Raw genomic sequence first — 24,010 nt, forward strand, 5'->3', positions numbered from 1 at the left:
GACGTCCTGGTCCTGGTCCTGGCCCACCCCCCCCCTCTTCGGTGTCCTGGTAATACTACTTCTCCTTTTCCTTCAATCATCCTGGTAAGACTACTTCTTCTTTTTATTGCATTTATCGCATGATAATAGTGTTAGATATTACAATGACAAGTAGGGATTTTACAGGACAACTATTCCAACATTAACCCTTTTTAGTAGATGAAATTAACAGTTAATAAACGGAGACTCTCAGACTCTGAAGCCAAAATGGGGGATTTCACCACTTGGGTCAGTATTGGGGGATGATTTCGTTAATTGCCTTTTTTACTTCTACAATGCTCGCTTTCTTTCCATTAATCTTGTCTCTCACCTGCAAAAGAAAAAAATGATAGAAAATCAGAAGAACCTTAGAGGTTTATTCATAAATAAGAGCCAATGCTCAAGCTTTGTTTAGGCATAAAACAAAATTTACGCCCATTTGACATCGAAAGAAACAGAACCTAAAATTGGAATTTCTTCCTATCATTTCACTTTTTTCAAAAGAGAAATGACATATGAAGACACACTTGTGTCAGTCAGAGGTTAGATTACCTCATAATTAATTAATAACGTGATGCTGGAAGAAGTTTTATTTTTTCCAATTTTTCTCTTATTTTTCTCTTGTTTTCCCCACAAATAATATGTTCTTATGTACACTTTGTAGGCGTGTTTGGATTGTTGGAATCAGGTGCGGAATTGGCATCCTATTACAATTTCGCCAGATTCTGATGTTTGCTTCAAAAAAGTAATGAATGGAACATGGGAGCAGAATTGTCACCATTGTGGAATTAAAGGGAGAAAAATGCCAGAAATTTACTTGAGAATCCGAATAAGATGCCGATTCCGATTCCTGATTCCGTGAATCCAAACAAAACCTATATGTGTTAATCTAAGAAAGTGGGATTTATTTTATATACCTTGGCCCTTAATTCTGCAATGAAAACACCATTGTTTGAGGAGGATTGAACTGCGGTTATCTCCAACCGAAGTTCGCAAAGAACTTGCATGATCTCAAGAAGAAGTCCCTCTCTGTAGGGGCACTGCAATTCCAAGAGTGCGTCACTCTCGATTATTGAAACTTGGACAGTGTTATTAACTGATGCTTCAACTGCTTTTGTCTTATTTGTACCCCCATTCACCTCTACTATTCTCAACTTCCTCTTATCCTGAGCCGAGTTAACCCGGCTGCGTTCGTTACTCAGACTTTGAGTCACACTGGCCTTGGCTAAACCACTGTTCGATTGGACCGTCTGATCTTTCAAACTGTTTGGTTTGATCATCTCCGTTGGTTTTGTTCTTTGATCAGCTTCACGCTGCCTGTTTCTCATTTCAAGATCTTGTATTCTCTTTCGCAATTGCTTCACATACTCTATTGTGTCACCTAAGATTGAAGCTTTATCCATCTGCAAAAGTAGCAATTTATAATGGGTTAGTGATTAAAAATTATGATGTACCTTGTAAATCATCTCTGTGGGATTATCCAAACTGTTCATTTGTTGGGCCACAACGTAAATAGGATGTACCCTGTAAATCATCTCCATGGGGTGACTCTAACCCTCCTATCTGCAGAGAGACTGGAAACCTCTATAGATAGGCCCCGTTAGAATCATCCTATGGAGATGATTTACATCCTATTTACGTTGTGGCCCAACAAATGAACGGTTTGGATCATCCTATGAAGTGGGTGCCACCGTACTTTTTGAAAAATACTATAATTCATCTGCGCACACCATATAAATTCTCTATGATCAGTGCCCGCCTTTAAGGGTGAATCTGCAGGCCATGCATTTGCATCTAGCATTCCTCTATGTTACGATATATACCATAGAAATTATATATATCTTTTTTTATTTACCGAGGAAATTCCTTTTGAATGCCTCTAACTCTAAGAGCAAGATTTTTTTTGCCCATTATTTCCTAATTTTCATTGAAATACTTTGCATATCATGGATTGGTAGAAAAAAAATCCCTAAAATGGAAGAAGGGCAAAAATGAAATGAAAGGAAGTGGAATGCTAGCATTACTCTTGTGAGTGACACAAACATGCCATTCTCTTCTGCCAAAACAAACATGGGGCAGGACTTATGATGATCAGGGCTGTTGATTTGGTGGGCCACTACCAGACCCATAAAACTCTTTCATCACATGTTGAATAGATGATCTTAACAGTTAGATTATGGTCTGGATTTGTGATTTTTTGGGCATTGGCTTCATCCATGATAGGACCCACCTAAAAGTAAACAAAAGGGAGTGGAAATATTATTTTTGCCATTTGAAACAAGTGGAAAGAGAATGTGGACCTTGGTGACGAAGGGGACTAGGGATCGCAGGATGATGAAGCGCTCGTTGAGCTTCTCTCTCCTGCGCCGCTCGGCGAGGACGTGGTTGGCGCTGAGCTCGTCTTGAGGGGTGCCCTTACGAAATCGGGAGGCTAAATTATTACCATCTTGGGGTGATTTTGGTGGGGAAGAGGAGTTGTTGTTATCCTCTCTATACTTGTTGTGAAGAAAAGGAACACTAAAAAGTATGTATTTGAGAAGCCATTGTGAAGAGCCTTCTAATGGTAGCCTGAGGAAATGTTCCCCTCTACAACTCCACTTGCTAAATGCAGAAGAAGAACAATATCCACCAAAGAGGATGTTGTTTGATGTGGCCGCCGGTATCGGAGATGAATTGCCGGCCGTCCATCGTCCGGCCAAGGAGTTTCTCTCTAGGATTGCTAATACTGTCTGGGAGTAGTGGGAGTCTTCTTGTGTTAGCTCCTGGATTTGAGTTGTCCCTTCTGAAATAAAAGAGAAAGAAAGAACGAATGATTTTAAGATATCTTCATTGAGATTATGATGTTTCATCTTTGAATTTTGATGGGTCTGATTGAATCGACTCCCATACTGTGATCTGACAAATATTCTAGTATATTTTTCTATAAATGTCGTGATATTTTATACATGGAAAATGATATTTAGACCCTTTCCAGCTATACTACCTTTTTTTTGTAATTTCCTGAGTAAAAGGCAGACAAATGTAGTGGGACTGGGAATGCAGTCATTTTAAAGAAAAGACAAATGAAAGTTGATGGAAATACAGTCGTTTTTAGGTACACAGTGACAAAAGATGCAATCATTTTTAGGAAAATACAAACAAATGGAGTCAACTCGGACGAGCTTCAAGTTGACTCGACGAGTTTTAGTACTATTCCTGAAATTTGAGCAAATGGGTACTTCTGATTTTATCAATGTTCCAAATAATTGGTTAACGCAGCCAAGTACTTTGTTCGCGCAGTCAAGAGAGTTTTAATTGACTTCGTAGTTCGTAGGATAAAATGCTGACTCGGACAAGAACGCGAAGTAAAAAGGTCTCTTCTCAAGCGAGTCAATGTAGATACAGGGGAGTTTTGAAATTATGATTTTGATCCAATTGCCACTAGGGCGGGAGGGAGAGAGAGAGTTTGTAATGATTTTGATCCAATTGCCACTAGGGAGAGAGAGAGAGAGAGAGAGAGAGAGAGAGAGAGAGAGAGAGAGAGAGAGAGTGAGTTTGTACCAGAGGGTGGAAGGTCAGTCCTGAGTTCATGGTGCAAGAGGGGCCAGGCACGAACTGAGTCAGCTCGGTATGAGTCAACATGGCGCTGCTGGTCGGCTTGTTCGCCACAGTGGCTTGTAGGAAGCATTTGGAGCTCCGAGTCTAAGTTGTTAGAGCAATCATCAGGCGAACCCAGACGAATGTCTTCAGACATCTCTAGTTGCATCAACTCGCTTGGCTCGGCGGCAGGCTGAGTCGCACCCATCCCATGGGGGATATGCCCACCTAGATGGAGAGGGTCTTGGGCCCTATTCACTGGGCTATCCCTTCCAGTCTCAGCTTCCGAGTCAGACTCGGCTTCTTCTTCCTCTTCTTCTTCCTCCTCTTCCTCTTCTTCTTCTTCTTCATCTTCATCTTCTTGATTGGCTTCTACATCTCTGGGTTGAGAGTCTGCGGCCGTGAAAGTGGCAGGGAAGGGCGGAGAACTGAAACGGGAACGATCATTGTAGGTAGGATTGGATGTTGAGTGCTCCGAGAGAGCGGGCTTTGGGTGGCTGTGTTGGCTTTGATGATCCGTGAAGAAGCTCTTAGCATGTTGTATTAGTCCAAGGTCCTCTTGCACCTGGTTTAAGATCAAACAAATCTAAACTGTTAATTTAATGATTTATATTGGGAAATGTTATCAACACAACCATATTTTCATATTTGCACAAACCCGGCTGTCTTTTCTTCTTTAATTGGATCATGAGAGTTTTTTTGGGAAATGTAATAACCTTTGACTTGGACTGTCAATCGGACCGAGCTTGGGCGGGCTTGAGGTGCTCAAGCTCAGCCCATCTCTATACAATGGGCTACGAGCCGAGTTCGGACCTGACTAAATTGGAAATTTTGCTTGCCCAAACTCAACCCAAACTCCACAACGGGCTTCGAGCCGAGTTCGGGCTTGCCCATCACCTCTTATTTTCTGCACGAGAAAAGACTATAAGGCAAGCACAGAGTAAAGAGACCAGGTACCAGCTCAAAGACAAGTTAACAACTAAAAACCTGTTGAACATTCCATAAAAAAAACCTATTGAACATATTCCTGTTTAAGCGTTGAACTAGAAAATCATTTAATATCATAAAGAATAACAGAGAATGAGGTATACAACCATACTGGTAATGGATGTTGAATCAATCATCATTTAAAAAATCCTGAAAAATTATATAGTAAATATATTATCAGGCCCGGGCCTATAATGGGCTGGACGACCCTTGATCAAGCCCAGCCCAAATTAGAGTTCGGGCTTCAACTTTTGACCAAGCTTGGTTTGGCTTGTTCTCATTTTAATTATGGGCGGACTTTTAGAGGGCCGAACGGGCGGGCTTCGAGCTTGCCCATCCCGATTGAGAGTCCTACCTTTGACGGCTCTTGAAATACTAAAAACTAGGGACCATCGAAGAAGGTATTTCGCAGGCCAGCTGTGGCATGAGGCCAGCCACGTCATCAATAAGACAAAATCTGCTGATATCATTTCCCTTTATATTATATGGAAAATTATATTTCCACCTCATTTTTCAGCATTTCTACCCTCTTTTGTTTGTCTCTTTCTAAAAATGATTGCATTTCCACCCCTTTTGAACTTCATTTTCAGTATAAAAAAAAAAATGTGGAAACACTTGAGAAGAAGATAAATTAGAGGGATATGTAAAGGAAATGAAGTGAAATAAATCGAAACCATATCATGATTTATATTATATGGGAAATGTCTCTAAAAAGATTGCATTCCCACCCCTTGTGAACTTCATTTTTAGTATAAAAAAAATGATAATATTGGGGAAGAAGAAAAACTAGAGAGATATGTAAAGTAATTAAACCGACTGACCCTTTCTGTGGTGCCTAGCTCAAGGACGCCATCCATGAGAGGAATGCATACGACTGTCTGCAAGATTAATTAATTTCGTTAGTAAAAAATTTACCTAAATAAAAAATTAAAATATGCATTTACTTTTCTTCTATTCTTCATTTTTAAATGCAAAAAAATAAAAATAAAAAATAAAAAAAATTGAGAGATGAACCTGAATGCGAGCGCTCTATACAATGGCCGTGTCATTTGTGCATGGGAAAAACAGGGGAAGAAGGTAGACGATTAGTTATGGAAATTAGAATTTCGAAAGTAAAAAATGAAATAAAATACAAGATGATTATTTTATTCTATGGGAGATGACTGACACGAACATAATTAGGCATAAAACCCACATTACTTTCTTCCATATGTAAAAAGATAAATTCTTCGGTGGTGGCCCGTGTATTTTCAACCAAAAAACATCAATTCGGATGATCTAAAACATTCATGTATTGGCCCCCACAACAGATAGATTGTGCTCTAAAAATCTTCACCACAGATGATCTTAACCCTACGATATATTTGGTGTAAAATGGATGGCTCCAAAAGCTCGAAAAAACAATGGTATAGGCATGGTTTTAAATTTCGGCCGACCGAAAACGAAATTTCCGAAATTTCAGATTTTACCATTTACCAAATTTCAGACCGAAGGTCCGAAATTTCGATTTTATGTCATTTGATTATTTTTAAAAAAACTGTTACAAAATTTCGGTCCAAATTTCGAATTGAATTACCAAATTTCGTCCCGAAATTTTGGATTTCAGTGGGGTCTGAAATTGGTACCGAAACCGAAATTTAAAACCTTGGGTATAGGAACCTCCACAAATCAAAGGGTTAGATTCAACTTTTGGAGAAGATTTTTGGAGCACAATTATAGTTTTTTGTATGCGTATTCTCACATATACATACTATTGCGACCAAAGTATAAAAACCCATGTGAAAGTGGTGGAAGCAAATTAAGCAAGAGAAAAGAAATAGTAAATCTCAAAACCAATTCCATTTTCTATTTTAATGTAGAAGATACCTTGGCAAGAATGGCTCGAGAGAAGACTTTGCTGTCTGCCTCGTTTGCACCCATAAGCCACACGTGTTGTCGCCTCGCGTATGCCTTTCCAGGTAACCTACACATACCCATCATGTGTACCTTTCAGAAAAAAAATTATATATTTGACAAATATTAAATAATCAGGCATTTAATCATAAATAAAGTTTAAGGCCGCGATTAGTGAACATGATTTCTAGTTAGAAAAAGAAGAAGAAGGAATTACACTGCTGGATACGAGAATTGTATGTTCATTTAATGGGCCCCATCACGGACCTGCCCACTAATTGAAGGACTTTTGCATGTCCAAAGTGGATCGTAGTGGAGGTTGTATCCCGGAGATGAGTCATAGAGATAAGTCATAAGCAACACAACTGAATACCAACTATGTGGGGAGAGTAATCTATCTTAATGATAATGTTTAAAATAAATAATATGCCCCTACGATTTTAGACCCTTTCGTTTGCTTGCTTCTACTTTTCTTTGCCTATAAAGTATTGTTTGCTTCCTTCTACTTTTCATTGCTTCTACTTTTCATTGCCTATAGAGTAATCTATCTTAATTCAAACATGTCTAGTTTTGATGATTATGCATGTCCTGAGAGGTTCGGTGGACTGAACTTCAAGTATAGGAAACACCATCTATTTTTTCGGTTATCAACCCTTGGATGTAGCCTACACCCTGTAGTTAGTTACACGAAGAACATGAGCCACTCAATTTGAGCTTAGACAAAGGTGAAAATTTGATGATTTCTTTTATGATGCTTATGTTTACTGCATAATGAAATTTAATAAACCAAATTCGGGAAGCTTTAGATAAGAAATAAGAGACTGAAAGAAGCACACGTGAAGTAATATATAGTAAAAAATTAACTGAGCCAAAAATGATTGGTGACAAGTTACTCTTAAGTCAAGTGCATGAAGTACAACTCTTGCTGAATGAAATCTTAGAAGAAGAAATCAATATAGCCATATATGTCATCATTTTCATTCAACTACTATCATGGATAAGCTCCCACCATTTGGAAGGAATTAGAAGAAGAAAAATTACAAGCATCTAAAATATGAGCTCTCTAGAGGATCTCCTTATAGTCCTTCAAATTCAACAAACTGAGCAAATTCACTAATTGAAGGATTATTTAAAAAATTAGTTTCTTTGAACATCAAGAGGGATGTGTCTAAAGCCTATTAGATAGAATCACCAATAATAGAAATCAACATACATGACAAAAAATCCCAAAACTAGATTCAATAGACACTACAAACTCTGTCAACCTCAATTTCAGCATATGTTTAGATTGATCAACGAAAGAAGTGAATAAATTAGCAAAGGATGGAGTGGAGAGAGAGAGAGAAAGTAGTGATAGTTAGTTCTATGTGGAGGTAAAGGGACAGATCTCTAAGTGAAAAGAAGATTTTTTGGGTTGTTGTGCAAATTATGGGGAATGCCTTGTCCATATGTGCACTGTGTACTGCTGCATTTTCTCAGTACTAGCTGTAATCATTTTGTTTGTTTTAATAAATCGTTTTCTTTTAAAAAAAAATGTGTGTTCATCTTCTTGTTCTCTTAGTTATGTACTTTGCCTTCAATGATCTCGAGCATGCAGTCTATGGTTTCTAGATTCACATAGGGTTTGGCTTTCTCTAAAATTTTTACCACCTCCCATGAGGTTTGTAAGCCCAATGGTTCAACCCTTGGCAATTTTCTAATCTTGTTTTGATGATTCCAAACACATGTTGATTGATTATGTTTTTATTAATGAATTTTGTGTATAAGTTGAAGATAAAATTCATTCAAGGAACAAAAGTCAAGGAGCATGGATCAAGGCTTGGACCCTTCATGAAGATCAAAGTGAGCCAAAGGAAAAGATGAGGAGATCCATGAAGAAGATCAAGACTTAAAGATTGAAGATCAATGGGTAATTCAAAGTCAAAATCACATATTAGATAGGAATCAAGGAGTACTCAATTAAGACTAAAACAAGTTAAATAAATCAAAGATATCCGGTGGACCCAAAGTCCAAGTGCCAAAGAGAACTTAAAATTGAACATATACCAAAATGGTGCTTGCTTGGTTGACCATAGACCATTATCTTACAAATAATGGGTACAAAAAAATTTCAAATAATTTTAAAAGTATTTTAACAAAAAGTACTCTCTCTTAGCTTTCCATAGAGCACAAGAACGTCGAAATCCGATAAGAAACCATGGAGATATAAATTTTCCAAATTTACGGGGTAAAACTGAAAAAATCCAGTTTTCCAACTGCGGTCGACCATCACTTGGAAACTGACTTTTTAAAATAACCATTAAAGAGCCGTTGAAGGAGCTTAAAATGGCTACTTTTGGCCAGATTCTCTATAAAAAATTGCTCTAACCCCTTGGCTAGTTTTGGCCGAATTCTCATAAATATATTTTGAATATATTAATGAGCGATTAACACCCTTGTGCCTCAATTTGGGAATTCTTGAAGGGATTATTAGATCTAGGCTTTAACTTGTACATATTTTGACAGAAAGATTTATGGTAAGCTTAATGTTATATTTGCCTTATGAAGAGGTGTTTGCATTTTTCATTTTCTTTCATTACTTGTTTACGGCGGAGGGCACCCGAAAGTCCCTTGTTATTATTGTAACGGTGGAGGGCACTCAGAAGACCCTTGTCAGTGAGTGTGGAGGTGCGAAGCTTCCTTGGAGATTGGAAATGGTGGAGGGCACCAGAAAGACCCTTGGGAAAGTGTTGAGGCGTGGAGCCACCTCGGGTGATTGTAATGGCTTGGACTACATCCGCAAGGAGTCCAATTAATGAAGCCTCGAAGGGATTTTCGAGGAGTGGATGTGGGTCTGGAATTTGGACTGAACCACTATAAAAATCACGGTGCACTCTTTCCTTCTCTTTCTTTATCTTTATTTTGCATCTTGATATTTGTTTTCATTAATTGGATTTACTCTTGGTTTTAATTTGTTAATAATCTTAACAAGAGAAAAAAAAATTATAAACCCAATTTACCCCCCTCTTGGGTTGTCATCACTTGGGCCTAATATTTCTGACAACGTTGGTTGATTTGGGGACCATCGGCTTCAGGTTTGGCATCTATAAGTGCACTTAGAAACCATTCTTTCGAGCAATTCTACACTTTTTGCAGCTCCAAAAACTGGCTGGTCCCCAAGAATTAGATTTCGAAATGCGATCTTCTCCGCTCGCTTTACCCATTCCAACACTCCAAAGCACAATTTTAAGCAAAAAAAAAAAACATGAAGTGAAGTGGATTCGTTTTTTGCAATTTTTCTCTGTAGTATTTTCCCACTCTGAGAATCACATTAATTTCCAAAATGATTGAGAAGCAACTAATTAATCTTATAATTTCTTAATTTACATTGTCTTATCAATATTTTTTGTAGATTCTAGGTAGATTGTGTAACCAGACTGTAACATCGAGAAACAATAGGCTTGTTGTCCCTCGTGTGAAACTCCATTGATACCTAAAGATTCATGTAGATACACACAAGGACGAAACATTTGTAGAAATTGGTAAAAATAGGGATTGTTCTTGTTTACACTCGTTTTGGGTTTTATCGATCATAGATGACTGGATCAACAAATAATCTTCCACATGGACTGGATCGATATAATTATGTTCAACGCTGGCACTTAATGGACATATAGGGAAACGTGCATGACCCAAATATGGCATAAGAAGGCAGTTGTTGAAGATATCCACTAAAGCATGTTCAACCTGAAGGAGCTAATAGGACAAAGGGGACTGAATCAACGTGATACGATCTGTTTGAATGACTTAAGGATGTGGAATGTTTGTTGCTAGTTGTGGGAAGGTGGAAGATTGCTTCCCGGACTAAAGAGGATGTGAAATAAGGTAACCCATCATGTGTAGTTACCATAAAATTTCCCTTCAAGAAGAACGTGGGGTAATGAGGAGCGGTTACCCGAATACAGCTATATAAGGAGGCATCCGTCTCCAAGGAAGAGGTCCGAGAACCAAAGTCAAAATATGTATTAGCATTTTTATCTTTTTAGTACCTTTACCTTTTACTTTTTCATAGATGTAGCTATACTCGGATTAAGGAAGCAATGGATTCATCTTCCTCAGTGAGTCTTTCTCTTTAGTTCGTTTTATCTGGCACTTCGTTCATGCTTATTTTGTTGTTTGGTTTGAGTCAGACGGTCTGTCGACCCTTATAATAAATGAACACAATAGAAAAAAAAACTTGAAAACTTGCTCTAAACTTCTGGCACCAAAGATAAGACTTTTTTTTGACAAAGATATCAATTTTATTAAATAAGAATGGATTACTGTAGACACCCAATTTTGACCGTGCCCTAATCCCTTCATTTTTTAGTAAAACCCAACCAAATCAATCAATTATGGTCCCAAACTTCACCCTAAGGTAAGTTAGGATCCCAGCTAGGTCCCCATAAAATTTCTTCAAAATCCGAGCGCGTTTGCCTAGCGAACGAGCCGAGAGAGGACCGTAGTGTAAAACAAAACAGGGAGGTGAATTATCTTAGAGAGGGCTAACCCAAATTCATATAAGACACGATCCATTCGTGCGTTTATCAAGTTCTCGCGCAAAACCGCGCGCCCATCAACTGGTAGTGCGGATATCAACCATAAAAAAAATCCTTATAAATACCATCGTAACCCTCCTTTAAAAAAAAAAGATCTAGGGTTTTAATTTTCGAATTAGAGGGAGAGCACGAGAAAAACCCCAAAACCCATAATTTTCCGATCACCTTCTTCGGTAGATCTCACCGGAATCCTAAGCTCCGGCCGGCCAAATCTCATTTTCTTTGGCCTAAAGCCTGCTGCTAAGCTCCAGATCTACCATTTCCTTATCTCTATTGATTATGGATTTAAGCCATCCCAAATCCGAACAAATCAAGGTACCTCGTTGTTTCTGATTGAAGAATTTTCAAGGTCAGATTGCGTTTTTAGCAAGAATTTCAAGAAGAAAAGAGAACCAGTAGTTCAATTAGCTTGCGCGAGAGAGAAAGCTCCTGTCGTCTTCTCCGGTGAGATCTCGGCTATACTCCGGTTGAGCACCGGTTGAACTCCAGCTAGCTTATATCTCTTACTTTTCTTCTTTTTTCCCTGCAAATCTGTTATTCTTTTTTTGATTCTTCATTTGAAACCCAAATTTCTTAATCCATGGCTTCCGATCAAGTTTTTTTTTTTTTAGATCCAGTTAAAATCTTAGATCCTGTTCTTTGTATTGTTTTTCTGAACCAGTTCTTCTTAGATCTGATGTTTTACCTGCATTTATAATCATTTTTTTTTTTACCAAACCCTAGATCCATCCTTTAAAGGCTTAAATCTAAGCATAGGAAGCACAAATTCCGATTTTTCTTTAGAAATTTTATTTGAATCTGAGCTATTTTACTGTTTTTGCGTAAAAAAAATCTCATTTAGAGAGAGAGAGAGATGTGTAAAAAAAAAGACTAACCATTTTTTATTGTCTTCTTGGATCAGTTCTCTTCTCCGATTGTTTTCCGGTCAGTTCTTCGGCCGGATTACTTTTTCTGGCAAGCTCAAATTTTATTCTTTGCTTTTCTCAGCAATAGATCTCCTCCTTTTATCATTTCCTTTTTATTTAGAAATGGTTGAAACCCTAGCTTTCCTAAAATCTTAGATTCAATTCATTTCTTTAAGAAATCCTAGTCCAAAGTGCTTCGTTTATGAGATCTTTATCTTCGGCAAGCTTTTCTGAGTTTCGATCTCAAGCTATCTAGTGGACTCTTCATCAATACGTGCATTTCTTTGTCAAGGAATTTCAGCAGAAGGTACACATCTATGTATATTTTAATGTTTCATAATTTTCAATTATTGTGTGTTTCTTCTACCTCACATATTAAATTCCTCATTTTTACATATTGTTGTTGTCTCATAGATTCAGATACGGTTGAATATATAGAATAATTTATGAAATTCACAAAGTTAATCAGAATGAAAAATAAATTCATAATAAGATTATTTTAATTTTGAAATTTTCTGTTCAAGTGCTGATCTCTTTAATTTTCCCTAATTCTTTTAGTTACTCATTGTAACCTACACTACATTTACCTTTGAATGCTTCATTGTTTATTGTGAGAGTATGTTTAAGCAGTTAAAGAATGGTTTTTAATTGATAAAGATAATAATTTCAAAGGAAATTTAGAGTATACATTTGTTGATGGAACTTCAGAGCATGCTGTGCTGTATTTATTATTGGAATTTATACCATTTTATATTCGTTGTTGAGACTCAGATTGTATGCTGTTGTATTCTTGTATGGGATTTCAGGACATCCGTTGTTGCATTTATTGTAAAATCTGTAGTATATTCTATTGTATATGTTCTTGAAGTTCAAAGCACTTGTAGTGAGAGCTAACGTTGTTTGAGGGATGATAATTCAGATGTATCGAGAGTCAAGATTATAGAAAGGAAATGTAGTTATAGATAGAAGTTTCTTAGCTTCTTAGACGTCATTTGAACCTTGCCCTTTTTCATTATGAAAGGGCGATGAAGGCGTTAGCCCAAGCCCATCACTAGAGGGACTTACCTGGTCGTGGTAGTACCCTCTTTCCTTTTATTCCCTCTTTCTTTAGATAGAGATTTCTTAGATTTTTAGACACCCTCAGATATTAGTTTCTCTTCATTGCAAGGACGATGAAGGAGTCATCACAAGCCCATCTTTTAGGGGATTTGCTTAGTCCAAATAATGACCCCTATTTCCTCTTCTTTCTTCCCCTGTATAGAGACTAATTTAGTCTTGTAGATGTTTTCCCTTGTTATTCATTAGCCCTTTATTAGGGGACTTACCCAGTCTTAGTAATAATCACCTCTCATTTAGAAAACTCGTCGAGCCTTTTAGACATGTACCTTGAAACCATTAGCTCCCTTTTAGAGAGACAAGCTGTGTCTCGACTGAAAAATCAAACCCTTTTAGGAGACAAGCTATGTCTCAGCAGAAAAGTCAAACCTTCTGGAGACAGGCTTTGTCTCTTTGGTCATAGTGTTCTCTCTTCTAGGGGACTTTTCTAGTCTCACTAGAACCCTTCTTGATCTCCTTTTCTTTTAGGAGACTAGCCTAGTCTCATTTGCACTCCCCTCTTGAGGTTGTGCACTAGGAGTCAGTCCTTTCGTATAAGAGTCTTTCCATTAGCATCGGAGTCTATCCTTAGCTAGAGAGTCAGTCAGTCTTTCAAGAGTCTGTCCTATCATCATAGGGGTTAGGATTCTTTCCAACCTCTCATCAAATCATGTGATTTTCATCAACTCTTACAAGGTATAGGATGTTGTCCAACCCTTGCAGAGTCGTGATTCTGTCGTTTTTCCCCCGCAAAGCATAGGATGCTATCCAACCTTTGCGGGATATCAGGAGTCTGTCCTCCTCTTATGATGATATGATTCTGTCCTCTTGTGTCAAAAAAAAACATCAAAAACATTTCAAAAACCAAAAATCTTAAAAATCTTGAGTCATTCAGAGCAGTTAGGAAAATATTTTTCCAATTACGTTGGCTTGATCCCTTTCAACAGGGTAGGTAGTGCAGCTTGGGATTCACATCCCAAGTCCAGCCAAACCTTTAAAAAATAAACATTTTAAATCTTCCAAAAATATAAAAATTCTTCAAAACCTTTTTCAAAAAGATCCTCCCCTAGAGTTAGGAGTCTGTCTTAGCTGTTTGGGGTGTTTTAGAGTTAGGAGGCTGTCTTGATTTGTATTGATATGGTGTGTCCTGTCATGAGTGTCCCTAGAATTAGGAGGCCTCGAGTCGATCGGTAAGACATTTAGTCGAACTGATGGCTAGACTAAGAAGCATATAGTCAGCCCACGGTTTTCTTTAGGATGCACAGCCTAGATACACAGGATGTAGGGCCCACCTGCATTGGCTTAAGGCTAATCAACTTGCATTAGTTAGGGCATATAGAGAGTCCTGAAAATTACAATTCACTTGAATTTAAGCAATCGTACAAAAAACTTTAAAAATCAGTCGAGTCTAGGATAGCGGTTCTAGATGGTTAGGCATCGTAGTTTAGAATAGGTCATCGAACTACGTTGACTCTGATTCTTCCCGAGGTCGGGATACGTAGAGCAGCTGGGATGGACGGCCATCTTGGTCCGAGTCAAGTCGCATTAGAGTTTTAGGATTCATCTTGTCCAGTAATGTATAGAGTTGATTTGTGTTGTATGTTTTGCTGTGTTTTCTTACTTTCATGTACATATCTTATACCTTTAGCTGTAGCATGCATGTGTTTGCATACCAGAACTCAGACACCAATTAGGTATGACATTCATAACCTAGTTATTCCCGGGCGACACTTATTTCATTTTTTTATGTGTGCTTATTATTTATCTCCGGGACATGCATGATTAGATAGACGTCTTCTCGGAGATATTCGTTCCCATTTCATATGACTTTCGCTCAAAACTCTTCACAATCAATAATAAATGGCATAAGAGACCAGGTGCTTGCACTTGGGCGGACAAGGTGCTCTTCGGACCTTCCAAATTCGTAACCAGGCACGAACCCTCTTTTTATATCTCTGATTATCCGTTGCAACAGAGCATAGTATGGGATCCAGGGCCTACTTCCCTGGATGGCGACTCTTCTTTGTTTAAGGTACGCCTCGAATCTGGGATAGTCCCCGGATCGAGAGGTATCTCACCTTTTATCGCCACTCATGCTGTGAGAGGCATTATTCTTTCGAGAGTTCCTTGGTAGAGCTCTCCATTCATGTGGATGATCCATTGAGACTGTTCGTGTGGGGCTCGTCCCCCGCCGCCTCTCTCGGATCAGGGTCCACAATTACAAGTGCACTTCAGGGGTAAGCATTGCCACATATAAAATAAGAAGCACTAGAAGCTCCTGATTTGGCAAGACGATCAGCCAAATCATTAGCACTTCTAGGAATGAGGAAAAACACTATGCAAACATAGATCTTTTGAAATATCCCAAAGCATTTTCACGTTTTTGGGAAAGGTATTTTTGTCCCAAAATTAATTAAAGGAAAATTATGTATTAATTGAAACACCATTATTTAAGTTTCCTAAATTAAGTGATTTAGGGTTACCAATTACTTGAAAAATTAGGACTCCTATTAAGAGTCTATAAATATTTACCTAAACCCACAAATTTCCCAATAACACAACCCTAGAGAAAAATGTGTGGAGACTTTGAGAGGAGAAAACATTTGGAGTTTATGGGAGAAATCATCCAAGAAAGGTGTGTGATTAGTTTTGGGATTCTAATTCTTAAATTGTTCTTAAATTCTTCAGTAAAGATAAAGTTATGGAGAAATTGATCTAGGGGTGTGGGTTTAATTAGTCTCCACCCAATAAGAATATTGAAGATTGGTGGGAGATTGAAGTTTTAGATCCACAAGCATAGATCAATTCCGGTTTTTGATAGTTTTCAACAGTTTAGGAATCAAAGAATGAGTAATTGACTAATTTCATTAAGATTAGAGGGTAAAAGTTGATTCTTGGATGGAAAATCTCATAAAAATATTCAAGTTCTCGCGTGTTTGGAAGAAACCCAATTCGCGGGTTCGGACGCCCGAAGGGTCTGGGTCGGACGCCCGAACCCACATCACAAACGAAACCCGAGAGCATGAAAAATTGGAAAAAGTCTCGGAGTGTTTGTTCGGATGCCCGAAAGGGGGTACTCGGGTGCCCGAACATACTGAGAAGGGTGAATTTTTAGGGATTGTTTCCGGCATGTTTTGAGAGCGTAGTTTCACCTCGAGTGGTGTAAATACTATTCCTAGGTGTTAGCCTAAGGTTAATATGGGATTGTAAGTAATTCTGCACAGTAATTAAAATAGCTTTGTTCGTGAGAGAACGAATTCAAATTACTTCACAAGTAAGTAGACATGTTCTAATTATTATTGTTTGTGCAAGATTGCATGTGATTTAATGATATTAGATTAAATCAGTAACTTGTGGGTTACACGAAGATTTTTGGACTGTATTTGCATGACCCGTAGCATAGACTACAAGTACTTGATAATTAATTCTAAGAGTAGGAATTAATGAAATTGCACAGGTATGTTATTAATGACTTGGAATAGTCAGGATATTTTATAAGACGTGGTTATGTCCAAATGAACTTGATAACAAGTGTGGCTTAGTGCCAGAGTTTCGATCCTTGGATTGTCACAGTTGCACCTAGCTTACCCTTTGGTCTACAAATTAGTCTTGGCATAAGCCACAGTTGGAGTCTCTTGCGAGTATTGCGAGGACTAGCTGATTCGTGAGATCGCGGAAAGTTGTATACTGTAAGTATAGCAGGGACAGGATTTTTATCGCAAGATTGCAAACGATATTTTCCACAGGTATTGCAGGGGTCTCTCACACGTTATAGTGAGGACATGATCTCCACAGGTATTGGTGGGGATTGGGGCCTTCCACAAGTTTGGTGGGGACTTGGCTTACCGCAGGTATAACGGACCATGACTAGTAGACTATTGGGGAAGTGAGATGTCAGATTTATTGTTTTTTGATGGGTCATGTCAGATTTATTGTTACCAGTTATATTTGCACCAGTTTTGTGCTAGTTCTAATATTTCCAGTTTTACAGTTATTGCATGGACATGCCAGGTACAGCTGATTGTTATTAATGTATGTCATGCTTAGTATTTGTTATTGGTGAAGCCTGATCTCAGTCTAATTTGGAAAGTACTGTACACTTTACCCTGACTGCGGCGGTCCCGCTCGCCGCTGAGCGGGCCGAGGGGGCTGCAAGGGGGTGGGAGCTCCCCTGCCCAAAGGCAGGGATTCAAGGACGGTAGCCCCTGACCTGAATTTTTTAAGATATTTTTATACTGGGGGTAGTTTTGTACTTTCATGAATTAGGGTTTTTCTTTATTGTAACGCGTTTCTGAACGTCATATAAAAGGGATGTGATATCAGGAGACGCCATAGAGAGACGTGAGGGTTTGTAATCTTTTCTTCAAAATAGTGGAATCGTTGGCTTGTCGCTCTGCCGTGGACGTAGCCCATACCAAACTGGTTGGGTGAACCACGTAAATCTATGCGTTCTGTGTGTGAATCTTTCGTTTATCTTTGCATCGTTATTCTGCTGCGTTGTTAATTCCTAACAGTATTCATGTTTATTTGTTAGAATTTGCCTATCATTGAGCGTTAGCTCATTCGTGTTATTTATGTTTTACAAATGTTGATCAGTAGGATGTTTCATTGCAAGACCGTGTTGCTTTCAGTTATTCCAGTTATAGATTTTAGTCATTTATCATTCTTGTAGCCCTTGAGGCAAAGGTAGTTGAACTCATTTATCTCATACTCTGATATGATGATGGTTATTTAATAGAAATAAAGTAGTTTAGTATGCTTTTTATATTGCATATTTATTGTGATGCTTTATGTATTTGTGGTTGAGATCATAAATATGTGGCGATGTTATGTACCTAGATCTTGGTTTGGGAGCATGACATCTCTAATCTCAAGCGTGAGAATTGGTAGATTATGAAAACACCATTGCCAAATTGATAGGACTAACTGCTCCTAGAGTGATAGATTATGAAAAACAGATGTCCAAACAAATATAATGATAACCATAGTTTCAAAACTCCCCCGATTATTTTACGCCAAGAAAAACATGTTATAGATGGGTTGGCTGTTTGCTACCCTATCACCTGCGTCATCGTGGACTCCCCGAGTCAATCAAAACTCCTTATTTTCTCCCAAGTTATGACGGCTCAACCAAGTACTCAGCCGCGTCAACCAACTACTCAGCCGCATCGTGCCAAGTCACCTAGGATTTGCTTTGGATGCATTTTGATCCCCATCCGCATTTTGAAACACTAGTAATAACAGTTAAGAAACTCAGAAGTTGCAACCAAAGGAAAAAAATGAGTTTCCTTTACCTTAATTTCCAAAGGAGAAAAACAAAACAAGGGGGAAAATGTGTTTCTTGAACTCTTCTACATTTTCTTTTCAAAAGGATTACAATGAGAAAACAAATATCCTTTTATCTTTTGGCATGAATGAGTAGAGACTTCCAAACAAAAGGGCCCCATTTAGCGGTTGAAGTGAAGAGCGTTGGCTTCCCAATGTTTGAAACTTATTACATAGTTAAGACAATGTTTCACCTCATTTTACTGCTGGCTTTTAATATCCTTTCTCAAAAAGAGGAACTTTAATGGGAAGTTAGGTGGTGAGGACCATTCATCTCCTTCTTAGCTTGAAGGTGTTAAGAATCTATTCACTGTTAGTCCTGGATCTCGCACTCTATTTTAAGCCCCAAAGCAACAAATAAGTAACGCCAAAAGACTTTTGCCTCAAAACTCTTGGAAGAAAGAAGACATGAAGACATCATCTACTGCTAGACACCTGCTATATATAGTGGGTGTGTGACATATAACACATTGAATCCTAACTTTAGCTTAAAGTAGCCACGAAACAGTGACATAGTTAGCTTGCTTTGTCTTGAAAACTCTCCTATAAATATCTTTCTTAAACAACTTGGTTTAGATCTCTCCACATGCATGTGGATTCGTCTCAACTTCTAGAAGAGAGAGAGAGAGAGAGAGAGAGAGAGAGAGAGTATTATATCCACAAGACTGGTTGGTAGAATTGTAAAGACTGGTTGATACGATATGGCTAGTTTAATTTTAGGTCTTATTCACAAAAGACCGGCCCATAAAAGAATTCTCTCATAAAATATTAGAAATCATTCACTCAAAGCCCTATCTTTGCATGCTAATAGAAGATTTTCAAGGGCTTTCTCCACCCCAACAAAAGCACAATCAAATTCATATATAGTGGAATTCCAAATTAAAGAATAAAGAGAATAAAAGAGGAGAGAGGGTCACTTACCCAACACCAGGAGGAAAGGAGAAGGAGACACACATGAGGTAGAACCACTCGGATTCCGTCAGATCCTCCGGCGAGAGTGCGGCACACGGTCGGCGAGCTGGCTGGTTCGTCTCCCCCGCCGACAACGACTCATACAGCTCTCTCAACTGTTGGCTCCTTTGGAGAGATGCCTCCTCTGAACTAACCTCCATAGGCTGCACCGTCTTCCTCGTCTTTATAGCACCATTATAATACCCATCTCCCCACACCAAAATCCTAATCCACCACCATAATCACAAAGAATCCACCAATCAGATCAATAAATTTTCTAATACTAAAAACACTAGATAATGTCAGAATTGTCTAAATTTCTTAGTAAAGAATTTACAAAGTAATCCTCATTTTTGGTTTGTCCTCTAAGCCATGATTCAAGGTTGGTTGATTATTAGATCAACATGCACATTCTTTCTCAGATGATTACAACAACAACAATAAGAATATCAATAGGGAGACATTGAAAAGTTCTTTCTATGATACATTAGATGGTTTAATTATTATATGAAATAACACTAGTCCTTACCCTTGTTGTGGGCAGAATTGCCAGAAGAGGCTATAAGTCCATTGAACGCCTTGCACCGCGGCCTGCAGCATTTGTTGAAGCCTACTGCTTGGCGGGCAAGCCATCTCTATTTCCCTCTCTAAATCCTCTAAAACCAATACTCTATATCCAAGTTCTAACAAAACCCATAAAGAAAAACTTCGAAAACCAAACTTTGAACACCCAAAATTCAAGAGGAAAGATGAGGGATTTACAACAACCCAAATTCAATAATTAATATAGGTAGATGGTGTCTTACACGTTTGAAAGAAAGATCAATCGTTGGTTGATACTTTGCATGGTAGTTAGGAATGGAAGTGTAGGAAGATGATTGGGAATATGTGGGAAAAAGGGAATGGGCGCTGTGTATGTGTGTGTTGTGGTGGGGGCTTTTGACTGGTCGCTCTACCGGACAGTTCTTACCTGCTCTTTTTCTCTCTCTTCATTCTCCTTGTTCTTCTCTCACGCGGTTCGTTAGGTGGTGTGCGAGAGAACTGGAAAAGGACCAATGACGTTTTCCTTTGCCTTTTCCAACTCACTTACAAAACAGATGGGTCCCACTCTCCCATAAGTGGTTCCCACCTTATTAATGGGTAGCAAGGTCTTACGGTGTATTACGATGCCTTTTCTTTTGGAAGGGTATTTAATCAAGGATCTGTTTGCTTCGTCCTAAAATGGGGTAAAACAAATGGGTAAAATTTTACCCCAAAAATATTTTCAACTATTTGTTTGCGCACAGTAAAATGGGCTATCAGGAGGCTGACGGGTTTATGAATATAATTGGGCATCACAAGTCAGGGGTGCAAGTCCGGTCGGGTCGGGTCGGATCGGGTTGAGGCCAACCCTAACCCAACCCGAGACAGCATTCTCTCAACCCTAACCCAACCCGCCTCCAAATTGGGTCGGGTTATATTCAGGTTCATTTAGGGCCAAATAAAAAAAATACAAGGATAAAAAGCATAATCCTAAAAAATTATGAGAAATTAAAGGATGGACGTCGGGTTCGAGTCGGGTCAGGTTTCAAAATCTATCGTCAATAGACTCATCAACATTCTAACTAACATTTGGTAGAGAGAATCTAAGAATGGAATGACACTTCATTAAGAAGCTTGAGCCAAATTTTGCATAACTGAGGCCATGTCTGGATCACAAGAATCTTCTGAAAAAAGTTTGAAAAGGAAAAATATTTGAAAAACTTCGTATTTTCTTACTCATGAGCAGATGTAACTTGAACCAACCCATTCAATTTTTAGTCAGAGGGGCCTCCAAGTTATGGATTCATCTAAATTAACTATAATCATATCATTTCCCTCTAAATTGTGAAAATGAAAAAAAATCCCAAGAAAAAATTTCGGTCAGAGATATTTTTCTTGCAATCCAAACAGGGCCCAAGGAGGGAGAATTGAGAACTAAATCCCTATTGGATTACTGAAAAATCTTTAGGCTGAAAGCAAATGCATAATCGTCAGTTATACAGTTATAGTTAGAGCAGCTTCATCAGATCAAAATGTTAAACATAACTAACTGAATATGATGGAAAGGAAATCCACAAATTCAACTATCAATATATTTGGCAGTTCGTCTTGGGTCTCTGATGAATTAAAAAATCCTCTAATTCAAAACAATGGAAGGATATTTTTTCTGTCAAAGAGCTTTGGATAAAAAATAGCAGACAAATTTGTGGTCGAAGGCCTAAATAATGTTAATGGGGAATGGAATTTTTGTCTGTTTTTTTTTTTTTTAACAATTCTATGGATGTGGATGGTAGATTATTGATAAGAACGTCCATGTAGCTTCAAAATTCAATTGTAGTTCCATTAGTTTGAGGGAAAGTAAGGATCACTTATGTTTGTTCTGGATTTTGAGAACCGATTGTGTCCAAAACTGATTACTTGAGTCCAATAATCAGTTTTGACCTCACAATCGGTTCTCAAAATCTAGAACAAACAGAGCCTTGGCCCATTTGGATACCACGCTACATTGTTTTTGGATTTGGAATTGAGTTTTGAACACAAAATGAATAGATCTGGCAGCTCATGTTGAGGGAGAGAGAGACAGCGAAGGGGGTACTTCCTGTTGGAGGGGAGAGGTTGAGGAGCCAAGAGGGTGAAGGAAACTGCCACATCTGTGGATTTCCAATTTCTTATTTGCACAGCTTATTTGGAAATCTGATCTTTTTCACTATCAGCTGCTGAATTGGAAATCCAAGTATTTGATCCGAATCCAAATTACAATGCAAAAAGGGCTGCAAATGTGAGAAATCCAAATCAGATTCTTCTCTGCCTCCAAACGGGCCCTTAGTTTAATTTTGATTCTAATAATCAGTCTTGGAGTCACAATCGGTTCTGAAATCCAAACCAATCTGGGCTTTATTCAAATCGCTCATTCGTTGATAGCATGCTTTATTATAGAATCACATGACGTCATTTTTTAATAGCTTTGGATGTTCCTCTCATTCATTTCCAATCTAATTAGAGTTGATTAGGCCATGTTCAGTGGCGGAGCCAGGAATTGACACTTGGGGGGAGAGATTAATTACACAATGCATGCATTGGTCATTGTGGGGGCCAGCTTACTAAATTTTTGTAATAAAATGGATTTTTCAATACCCTCAAAAAGGATTTTGCAAGTTCCAGGTCCGTCACAAGGGAAACGAAAACCAAGATTTGCTTTATCAGGTATCAAACATGAGCTACGTGCAAATAGAACACCTTTCAGTAGTATCAATACAGTCACATGGACCGTAAATGCATGAATGTGACTCATTCACATACAGATCATGAATGTTTGGAATCCATATTATGCAAGGGGACATTGCTTTTGCTAATTCTAATTGAGGGGTGATAGCAAATCGGTCTATTTTCGACGTCATATACATAGTTAGCACTTTCGTCATACAGGAATCTCCGGATCTATGCTTATTTTCAACTCCCCGAAGTATTTCGTCGCTTGCTACGCCCTTCCTCGTCTCTGGGCTTTTTCAATCTTTTCGACCTTGGTTTCGTAGGAGCAAGTCAGAAAGATTGAGAAATAGAACCATTTGATTTGATTCGTTCTCAATAGCCATGAGATGATCATCTTAGGGTGATCCTTTTTGTTTTGATTGATTGGCTGTTCCAGGTAAAGGGTCAGGGGAGGATGGGACTAATTGGATATGAGATCTGGTTCAGAAGGAATTGCACATATAGAGATTAAAAAAAATCGACATGATCCAGCTTTGAACCCAAATACATTACCCACAATGGAAGTAAACATGTTAGTAACAGAACCTTCTTCAAAAAGGTCTAAAGGGTAAGCTACATAAGCAATATATTGATGGGGGGCCATGGCCCCCCTCAGACTATGTGCCTCTGCCCCTGGCCATGTTCGTTCTGGATTTTGAGAATTGATTTTTTACCCCAAAGCTGATTATTGAACTTAAAATGAAGGTCATTTGAGCTCATTAAACACTTTGGACTCAAAATCAATTCTCAAATTCCAAAACGAACCGGGTTTTAGTGTCATGACTTGATCGTGCTTAGAAAATCAATTCTCAATGTAATCTTACTGTTCAGTAACCCTTACTACCATTATTTGGAAACATGGAAAGAAAGACAAAAGAAAAAAGGAAAGGTAAGGTCCGCAATGCTATCTAAATTATTAAAAGGAGACAGCTTGCCTTGGACTGATGATCCGGACCAGGGGTGGAGCTACATGTACCATAAGGGGGGCAGCTGCCCCTCTTGAGTTTGGCCAAACTCCTTAATATGCCCAACTCAATTGGGCCCATCCCCTTCAAAATTTGAAGCCTGCCCCACTTATGTATAACCTGCACCCCTTATGTATAAATCCTGGCTCCGCCATTGATCCGGACCATCTATGCAGTTGGACTTATGAGAGAACTGAGTGATCCTAACCATCCAATTAATAGACTTTTGCCCTTTAAATATAGATCATTGGACATTTCTAACCCTTCAATCTCTAGATACTATCTTAATAAATACAGAGGTTGTATTTTTTTTCTCATCATCCATTTATTGGCCAAAATAGAGGCAGATTTTGATCCATGACAATTGACAAAGCCTAGGAAAGAAATGGCCTAGATCATTAAAAAATGGCCCCCCACTTGTACTTTTGACAGCTAATAATTTTCCTTA

At 38.4% G+C, this 24,010-nt stretch overlaps 1 protein-coding gene across 1 annotated transcript; it reads right to left on the reverse strand.

The window, feature by feature from the left end:
• Positions 1-79: 79 nt before the first annotated feature.
• On the reverse strand, positions 80-20,231 carry TT8 (basic helix-loop-helix (bHLH) DNA-binding superfamily protein). Its single transcript, XM_077362046.1, has 9 exons — positions 19,857-20,231; positions 19,298-19,552; positions 6,448-6,544; positions 5,596-5,610; positions 5,403-5,459; positions 3,559-4,159; positions 2,319-2,800; positions 936-1,421; positions 80-349 (listed from the first exon to the last, which is right to left on the reverse strand). The coding sequence occupies exons 1-9, from the start codon at positions 19,958-19,960 to the stop codon at positions 269-271; spliced, it is 2,178 nt and encodes a 725-aa protein (XP_077218161.1). The 5' UTR covers positions 19,961-20,231; the 3' UTR covers positions 80-268.
• Between the last annotated feature and the right edge of the window lie 3,779 nt (positions 20,232-24,010).

Source organism: Tasmannia lanceolata, unplaced genomic scaffold (assembly GCF_043159265.1).
Source record: "Tasmannia lanceolata isolate RefF3 unplaced genomic scaffold, GAP_Taslan_0.1 ptg000019l, whole genome shotgun sequence".
NCBI classification, from domain to species: Eukaryota; Viridiplantae; Streptophyta; class Magnoliopsida; order Canellales; family Winteraceae; genus Tasmannia; species Tasmannia lanceolata.